The sequence below is a fragment of the Cryptomeria japonica genome, chromosome 6, assembly GCF_030272615.1.
Source record: "Cryptomeria japonica chromosome 6, Sugi_1.0, whole genome shotgun sequence".
Lineage (NCBI taxonomy): Eukaryota > Viridiplantae > Streptophyta > Pinopsida > Cupressales > Cupressaceae > Cryptomeria > Cryptomeria japonica.
In genome coordinates, this window is record NC_081410.1 from 656,127,772 (window position 1) to 656,138,103 (window position 10,332).

At 37.0% G+C, this 10,332-nt stretch overlaps 1 protein-coding gene across 1 annotated transcript; it reads right to left on the reverse strand.

The window, feature by feature from the left end:
- Positions 1–3,790: 3,790 nt before the first annotated feature.
- Positions 3,791–10,092, reverse strand: LOC131033195 (probable auxin efflux carrier component 1b). The gene is made up of 6 exons (XM_057964343.2): positions 7,685–10,092; positions 6,885–7,194; positions 6,279–6,364; positions 5,923–6,080; positions 4,743–4,819; positions 3,791–4,499 (listed from the first exon to the last, which is right to left on the reverse strand). The coding sequence occupies exons 1-6, from the start codon at positions 9,054–9,056 to the stop codon at positions 4,433–4,435; spliced, it is 2,070 nt and encodes a 689-aa protein (XP_057820326.2). The 5' UTR covers positions 9,057–10,092; the 3' UTR covers positions 3,791–4,432.
- Between the last annotated feature and the right edge of the window lie 240 nt (positions 10,093–10,332).

Here is a 10,332-nt window from a genome sequence, read left to right on the forward strand (position 1 = left end):
GATTGGATGGTTGTGTTCTATGGATGTAGCCCATCTTGGGTGAACCACGTTAAATCTCTGTGTTATCTGCGTTATGCAATTTTCTTCATCTTTTGTGTTTGTATTTGCATATAATTGTTAATTTGTATTTGCTCCGGATCTACCTAAACCCTAACACATCCAAATCATCAAATCAATCCCATCCTTCCAATATCAATTAAAAATCAATTTCAAGTACAAATCATCATGCTCCAAAATGAAATCAAAATCCTATCCTAGCCATCATATCAATCAAATGAGTCCTAGCCATTCATCTCCAACTAACTTCAATCCAAATATAGTTTATTTTTTAATCTCAGTCATCTACTTAATCCAGACAATCCCAATTCTCTTTACACCAACCACCTGCATTTTATTCTCTTCTTGAGCTCTCAAATTTAAATTCAAAATTTCTCCCATGCAATCAAGCTTTCCATCCTTCCACAAGATATTTACAAGAGAAGAATCTAAGTAGGTAAATTATACCACATTTGGGACTACAAGAGCAACCTGACATCAAGCACATTGTGAGTACATCCACAAACACACTACGTTTGCATTGGTTGTAAGTTTTTCAATTCAAATTTGTATACCTAAATTGTTAAGTTGGAAGTACTTACCAGGTTTAAATTAGGATTTGATTTTGAAAATGGCATTTGGTGAAAATTATTTTATGGTGCCTTGGGCAAGCACCATAATGAAAACTTACATCATTCACATGATTAACTAAATGCTTGTTATCTATAAGCACTCCTTGCATCTAGAGGCATCATCTATACCATCTCTTCCACCCATCTCCCTCCATATTCACCTCTCGCCACCACCTTCCCCCCTCCTTTTATTTTGAACAAGAAATAGGAGCAACAAATTGATCCCTACTTTGAGAAGCACGCTTGGCCTATCTCTTGTTGGTACCTTTTGGTACAATGCAATAGTAACTTTTAGAACATCCACTCGACTAGAAAACAAGCCCCCACTCTATTGGCCTCATCCCCTTCCCTAATCCTTAAGAGAACATCATAGCTCAAACCAACTAGAAATTAACATCATTATCATGGGTATTTAATACCTTAATTCCTCTTTTGTGTTGAGAGGCAACATTATCCTATGCCCCATATCTCATGTTAGTCCCTTTCATATGATTGATAATCTTAGTGTCACTCCATCATTTGATGTGTCATCCTTCCAACCCATTTTGTTTAGACCACATTATGCTTTTTTTTGTTTTTCTTTCATCTTTAAATGTCTTTTTTTCATTTGTCTAAATTTGTTTGTTTTTGTATCAATCCTCTTAGACATGAAACACATCACCTTGATATTTGTATCCTAATGCATATTGTTCTATGCTATATCAAAGAAGTTGTTCAAAACATTTAGAAACTCCTCAATGATTCCCCCACGTGTATCTATAGCTAATGACATTAGTCCTCATCATACAATCATATTAACCATAACCATAATAAACATCATATCATCATTTATTCTCATCGCACACATCATCACCTAATAACCTTTACATTTTTATAACCCTTCACGCATTCTCTTCATCTACAACACTATTTATCATTCCCTTACATTGCTAACCACCATACATCTAAACAACTCTCATGCTCCCCCTTGCCCCTTCCCTTTATCTCTTTGCACTCCCTATCTATTCTTTATCCCTTTGGATTTGGTTCTAGTTTTGACAAACCGCCCACGTCTTGTCAACCCGCCTGCCCTCTCAAGTGGGCATAAAGAATCCACTTTCTAACTCTATTTCTTTCAATAGATTGAGGCTTCCCATCACTTCATCAAATGCCTATATTTTATTTCCGTAGAAACCTTACTTCTTTTAATTGTGACGTCATTTCAAAAATGAGAAAAATGTAAACAACTAAACTTCATCCTTATACGTTAATCGATTTTAATCATAAATCATTTTCCCTCTCCTTATTGATTATATAATCAATTATTTAACTAATTAGGTTTTCCCTATCAATTAATTAAATTCTACTTATTTAATCAAATCATCAATTTAATTAATTTTAAAATTCTTAAATGAAATCAATATATTTAATCAAACATCCAAATCATCAAACTAATTGTAACCTTCCAAACTCAACCACCAATCAATTAAAAAATAATTTTATATACTAATTACCAAATCCAAAATGAAATCAACATCCAAACCTAACCATCATATCAATCAAGCTAATCTTAGCCATTCATCTCCAACCACCTTTAATCCATATTTGAATCTAACCTTTGAATCTTAACCATCTACTTAATCCAATTGATCCCAACCCTCTATACACCAACCATCTACATTTAATTCTCTTCCCTCTCAAATTTTAAATTCCAAATTCCTCATCTAGGATATTGTGACCTGTTATTGACAGCCATATTCACCTCCTATATGGAACCCCCTTTAATGATAACTGGAGATAAATCCATCATTCTAATATAGGTAGACTAGTTAGTCAATATGGAAGGACTTCCTGATGCCACAAGATACTCATTTCACACCCTCCGACAGAGTTCCCATGCACTCAATCATAATGTTAAACCCCTTGTATGCTGATGTTCTATAATGGAATCTAATTGAATATTTTAAAGTTTCTAAAAGGAAATCAGTATTGAGCTATTAAGGATACCCGTTCAACTGCTAAATGCCTTGGACACATTATTCCTAGAAGACACCCAATACTCTCCAAATGAATTTTTGTTATTACAATCTCGCAATATCCTTTCAAACCTAGCTTTACCATGTAAAGCTGCACTGGTGGCTATCCAGCTACCTAAAAAGCAAACTTTAGAGAGTATTCAAAGTATCCCCTTCATATGTTTTGGTTTTTAGATGGCTGAATAGATGCTTCCAAACTTAGCTTTATCATGTGAAGCTCCACCAGTGGCTATCCAGCCACCTAAAAAGCAAACTTTAAAGAAGAGTGTTAAAAAAAAGGTCTTTAAGTATCCCCTTAGTATGGTTTTCTTTTTAGATGGGTGGACCGTGGATAGACGCTCCCACTCCATCAGTGTTGACTGGATAGATGCCCCGCTCCATCAGTGTTGACTGTACCTGAGCTCACATCAAGAAATCTGAAATTGTGGGTATTGCTTCATGCCTGAGTCATTGAGTGATTACAACCATCATTGAAACATAGAGCAGTGTTCAACTCTGGACAAAAAGCCCCGTGTACCTGCCTCTGCAATGTTAATTTATTTGTGTTTGAATGTCCCTGATTCATGAAAAATCATTTTTACAACCAGCTACAAAAATACTTTGTTAGATGCATGAGAGATCTTTCTATACTTAGAAAAACTCAACTTATTCTATTCAAGCTGGATAGACCACAATATAAAACTAGGACCAGTTGATCGAATAAACTCCACAATTAGTTATCAAAATACACATTGCAACCATAGATTCTGTGTTTCCAATATTACTCTCTAAATAATTCTATGTTGTCCCAAAATAATTGTCCAATTATGCCATTAATTTTGTGCAAATGAAAACTCATAAATCAATTGCCATGTCTCCTCATTTGCTTTATGTGGTTACCATCAGAGCATAAACTTTTTGTTGTAAAATGTCTGCAGTTAATTATTTGTATTAGTTCTTTAGTTGTGTTACCAGACATCTATAGAAAATTAGAAAACATCTAATACATTACTCGTTTCAGAACCCAATATATTGCACTGAAAAGAACTAAATTGTGCAGACCGAAGTCAAACTGAAAGAAAGTCTGGATGTGCATGACATCGATTCATACTTTAGGAACACAACAAATTTGATTTTGAAATTTCATCTCATTGCTCTCTGAACAAAAGTAAAACCTGCACTTTTGCAAATGGTTCAAGTCATAACAAAAACCTAGTTTATGAAAGACTATAATGGTCAAGAAAATCTTAAGGCAAAACTAGTTTTATAATCTTCTTAAGGTTTTAAGAAAACTAATTCCATGTTAGAGATTGTAGAAAGTAGAAACTGATGTGCGGGCCTTACAATTCACCTTTTTTGTGTATATACCATACAAGAGAGGCAGGAATCGCAAAAAAAATTGCAACCTCCACATAAATATGCATAGGAGAACTAACAAGCTAGCTTTCTTTCAAAGTGATTGAAACTGACAAAGCATAATTAGGAAGAATGCTGGCTGAAAATTGGGAGTTACTATTGGTGTAAAGGATGGTAGTCACAAGACCTTCTTGAAGAGGACAAAGCAGACATGACAAAATGTCAAAGAGAATACAAACTAAAAGTTCTCAGGGAAATTAACAATGCTCTGCTCTCGTGAGTAAATTCTCTAGACCCTCAAAGTTTGTCGGTCATGGTTGGTATTGTATTGTTTGTTATATATGAGATTATGGCTTTGAATGTTGCATGAAAGGCTCCTTGCACTTCTTCAATCAGGTCAAAAGTCCCTACACTTCAAACTCCGAGAAGAACGTAATATACCAGAGTAATCGGCAGTGCAATCAGCATGCCAAATATAACACTGCAAACAATCCACACAATTGTCAGCCCCATGTTTGCAGCAGCCAGCTTCAGAATTTATGGAATAAATACTCATATTATACAGTGGTTAATGTAGACTACAACGTAAAAATGAATGTTTCATTTATTGCTGTGTATTCATATTTACAAGCAACATGGTACTGGTTTGCTGATCGTTGTAAAATGTCATGATTCTTTTATGATAAAAAATTGTTAGGACAAGATCCTAAAACCAATTACTTACGCTGTGCTTAATATATCTGGATGTACATTGTACTCCTTAGCAAACACAAAGGGAACAATTCCTTGAGGGAGTGCTGCCTGTGCCATGGCAATAAAACATGTCAGAAAACCTAAGAATTCAACTTTAGCTTACAAAAACCATGAAAATAAATAAGGTGCTGCTAAATAACTTGTGGACGATAACAGAATCTTCAATCAGATAAATTGAGGAGGAGTTGGCTGGAAATCTTTTACTGGTAGAGATGGGCATTGCCCACACAAAGGCCAGGTTCTAACCCTGGCTGTTTAAGAGTTCCAAATTGCCTAGAAAAGGAAGAGTTTGACCTCCAAAATAGTTGGTTGGAAGTCACCCAAGCCTTATAGTTCCTTGAGTGAAATAAGGAGGTTTTCCCATGCCCAGAAAAGAAAACAAAAAGAATCAAGGAGACTAATTTTAAAGGACAATAGGAAGGTTACTTCAATTGCACCAAAAACAACTGAAAAAAAAACCAATAAGAGACTAATTTTAAAAAACAATAAGATGCCCAAAGGGTTGAGCTTAATTGGTTAAGCATTGAGTTCTCATTATGGAGACCCAAGTTCAAATCTCAAAGGGACATCTAATATGGAATTCTAAGTTGTGACTTTTGGTCTTCCATAGTTGGCTTCTAGTGTGGAGGTAGTTTAGTGGATTTCTAAGTTGTGACTCTTGGTCTTCCATATGTGATTTCTAGTGTGGTAGCTCAAAGGAGTTAGTATTAGACTCATGTGCTTGCAAGAACTTATATTGGTCTCATGTTGTTATTCATATTTGTAAATGATTATCAAACAAAAAGGAAAAAGCAAAAGAAAAAATGAAGAAAAAAGAGTGACCTTGAAACAGAGTAAAGAAACTAATCCAATTGCAATACGGCGGTATTTAGAACAAACAGAGCTTCACACACATCAAAGAAGAAAAAATCACATGCAAATATTGAGTAACAAAAATAAGGAGAACCTAGAGGTCTCTAGATGGTTGACGGATAAGAGTACAAAATAAGAACATCTCTGCTACCTCCCCTTAAGTTCTAGAACAGAAAACCTAACAATTGGGCATAGATGATTTTTAAGCAAAATAACAGCAATAGATTTGCATAAAAAGGAAGGTTTCTAACTTAGGCTGGTTTTGGCAATAGGTACTAATCACAATGTTTGCTACATACCTGGACGATGGCAACATGCAGTAACACTCCCCTTAGGCCAACAGCAATAGAAGCTGCAGCCATTACAGCTGGCCCAGTAAGAAACCTGACTGCCATTGCAAATGCTGCAACTGAATTCCCACAGGCTATGATTCTGGGTTGCAATGCCATGAACAGTCCTGTAACCCAAACAGGAAATTTGAAGCACAAGAATAGTGAATCCATTATTATAACTTAGAAGTTATTTGTATGTGATAAACTCACTGAAATCTTAATCCAGTCTTAGATGTTTACATGACTAAGCCCTCTAAGGCATACTCTAGGGATTTGCAAAATAACTCCTCAAACAGAGACAGAGAGAAGGATTCAAAACATACCCAAACTGAACATGGCCATACCAAGACCAGCATCAGACAATATTCTTATTGATTGCTCTAGGATTGCTGGCATTTCAACTTTCCATCTGCAAAAGTGATTATAAAAACATGAAAATATAACAGAGATGTTTGATATTGATATAAAACAACACAGATTCATTTCTTCTTACACCTGTATTAAATAAAAAGGTTGCACACTTTGAAAAATTGTATTCCTTTTACTCTACTCGAAAGTAATTTACATGAAGCAATCATTTACATAAAGGACCCATATTCACAAGTACAAGCTCATGTGCTCCATCTTAGCAGTGTTGTCTGAAATAATTCAATGTTCTATTTACACTCCATAAAAAAATACTTGCCCTCGTGTACTTAATCCTAAACAAAAGGCCTTATAGCAATATAGATAGGACTATTTAACAGAAACCATTTAAACAATGGTAACCTTAGCAGCAGCAAGAAATTGTTGCAAAAACTGTACAGGGCGATAGGTGAAGGCTAGAATAACTGATAATAAACAGAGGGAAACACGTAACTCTGATATATGCATGGCTCACTTCAGAAAAATTAGATACAGCACAGTAGTAGTAGCAGCAGGAAACAAACCTGAAGGTGATGAGAGACCAAGTGAGGCCTATAAGACTGGAATAAGTATTGGGATTACGGATGAGCTTTCTCCACACCATTATAAGAATAAGTCTAGTCATGACGCTGGCAGGAGGCATATTTGTGAATTTGGAGTCATCGTGGCCTTTGGGATTGAGCTCCACTGTTGAACTAGAACCGAACTTGGAGAGACTCGCAAGGGGAGGAGGAGCTTCCTTATGATTGATTTCCTCTTGGACCATTCCTTTGTGCCCAAAACTAAACCGTTCAGGGACATATTCTTCATATGTTTGGCGGGCCTCGTTCAAACCTGCAACACGAAATCACCTATTAATCCTGTTTTCTGCTCAAGATGTTTAACTCAATCTAGCAGACTGGTTATGTTTCTATTCACAAGCTTATAAATTTCCTAAACTTCATAATTTAGTTTCAAAATTCAGGATCACATTTTAGTCTGTATCCTGTTTTCATAATGAAAATACAACTGCTATCAGTGTCTCCACAATTAAGATATAAGAGTGCGATTACATCACATGGTGGCACTCAAAGAGCTAGCAATAACTGTATGATAAAATAAGCACTGGCAGCCTCAATGCAAGGCTGCCCACATTGGTAGAGGATCTTGATCTCCTTGAAATGTGCTTGTTTTGGCAATACCGAAATGCCAAATGGAGAAAGATAAGAAGCAGAATTTCCTTGCAACTGAGCTTTGAACGTCATAATAAGCATGGGTTAGCATTCCAGCCCTGAGCCTCATCATCTGAATATAAAAGATATGTAAGAAAAAAATGGGAACTAACCTTTTCTTCCATTGGCTGTGTGTACATTGGGAGAAGCGGGTAACGTCCGGACCTCTTTGCCATAGGAATTGGGAGTGTTATCAGAAAGTGCGAAGTCTGGGCCATGGCCAAATACATGGTGATTTGCCTCCGAAACGGGGGAAGCACTAGAACTCCACACAAACATGTGAAGCTCTTTATTATCGTCCATCATCCTCTGCTTTGAAGCCCTCGGATCACTTGGACTCTTCTTCACTGTTCTGGAGACATTGGGAGACAACATACCGGGATTTGGACCAGGATACACACCGCCATTTGAGCTCAAATTTCCTTGAGTAACAGATGGGTTTAGCTCAAATCCATTCCCTTGGCTCCCTTGGCTCCTCGGTCCATATGTGTACATTGGAACTGGGGCTGTATTACCGTACGTGGGTGGTCCAAATCTAGGAGAATTGCCATTGTTAGTACTCTGTGCAACAACCTTATTGCCCATGTCCCTGAAATGCTCCTCATCAAAATTAGAAGTCCTAGGAGTAGGACCTCTTGAGGAATGCAGTGAATAGATGTCTGAATGGGCAAAATTGGATTGGCGGGGACTTCTTGCAAACATGGAAAAAAAATCAGCGTGATTAAAATTTGAGCCTCTGGGTGTTGGGTTCTTTGAAGACTGAATAGAATAGATCTCTGCGTTGCTCAAATTTGAAGGCCTGGGAGTGAGGCTCAATCCTTGAGATCTGTGTGACGAGTATACAGAACGACAAGAAGTAGATTTTCTCACTGTAACATGAAGTTTCCCATCTTCTCCCACCTCTGCATCTGTTTGCAGAGGTTCTCTGCCGTCCAGAGACATTACATCCGATTCCACCCTGAATGAAATAATTGAACCAGCTGTGTCCGGGAACTGTTCCATAATTAGTAATTTTGCTCCCCTGTATTCAAACATGAAAAGCATCAGAGTATACCAGATTATACACTGTAGAACAACCACTTGCACCATTAGATCCCCCGAGAATTCCCCATACATTGCCTTCAGCAGAGGAATTCCCATGACTAATGTGTTGGGTAATGTTGAAAGTGAGAAGAGAGTGATCATCCACTCTAGGCTCCCATTTTTTGCAACCTTGGTCCAAATTCCTAGCATTAATAGAATCATAATTTTCTGCAAGGAATCTGCAGCAATGAATCTCAAGTTCATGGCATATGGGTCATTGGTGGAAATGAAGTGGAAGGACAGCAGAGGGACTGCAAACAGTGCCACGAAACGGTTGATGCCAGAGCACTGATCTGGTGTGAAAATCTTCCACCATTTTACAGACCCATAGGCCAAAATCATTGCCACATAGAGTGGCACCACTGCAGTCAGCACATTGTAGAGATCCGTTCCGTTAATCATTTTTCTAGGAAAACCACACACACCCCACTATTAAAATAGCATTTGCTCATACAAAACAGAACAAGCTCTGTTCTTATGATAAAATGGGTGCATAAATCGACAGTCAGTGCACTGCAAATCGGTACAAATTTTAGGCAGTTACTCCAGCAACCCAATTGTCTTCAGCTTCATGGTGACTACCTCCATGCCCCCGCCATGTATCTGAGGTAGGTTCTGCTTAGAGTTTCAATTACTCTGTGCAATCTATGATTCTCTCCAACACAATTCTTGGCTTAATGTCAAAGCATTTCGATGGGGGAACTCAAATGCCCTCTGCTCAGTGTGAAGTGGGCACATAAGTTGGATCTATGATGAAGTTCTCATCATTTTCTGGGTCCCCTAAACTGGAATTTATATTGGTCTTATTATAACAGAAAAAAAATATCTAACTCCGCAAACTCTAACCTCCTGTACCAATCCCAATGCAAGGCCTATGTGGACTAGTCTTGAGCTTCAGTTCATCATGTGAAATTAATTCTTCCTGTTCCTTGGTTGGAGATCAAGGTAAAGTATCTATTATTAATTAGACAACAAACTGGTAAGGTTTTCAAAGGGGGATGGATTGTCAAAGAACCAACCCAACATTAATTTAAGAAGACTGACTCTGCTGCTTCTTCACCATGAATAAGCCCTACCCAATATGACCCATTTCTCTTTCTCTTTGCAGTCAAATTTCTCTGTTTGGAGACTCAAATCAGGCATCCCATCAAATGGGCCCTGGTTTTACCATGTTTTAAGTGGGTAGCCCTAACACTGCTTATTAGATAGCTACATATATTGTCTGTACTACCCATCTTTTGACCAGATCTTTACATTTGGCAACTTCAAGTCCCCTGGCCACTTGTGTCCTATATTTATATTTAGAATTGGTGGTACTGGGTTTCAGGCTTTTAAGTTTGATGGGAACGCATAACTGTCCCAATTTTTTTTTATGACAGTCCTCTTACAAAACTATCATTTGCATACCTAGCATTTAAACTATCCTTAACAAAACTTTGAAATTGGTATTGGAGCCGAGTCAAAAATATGCAAAACTTTCCCTTTACATACAGTGAATTAAGGTGCTGATATGCAGATAATTGTAATGCCTCATTGCAATTATAGACAAACGTAAATTATTCTTCTAAATGTTCTTCTCGAAGAACATCTCTTTTGTATATTTTTTATTGAAAAAAAAACAAAAAAACATAAATGATTTATAAATATTTCCCAATGATATAATATTTTATAGAAATTA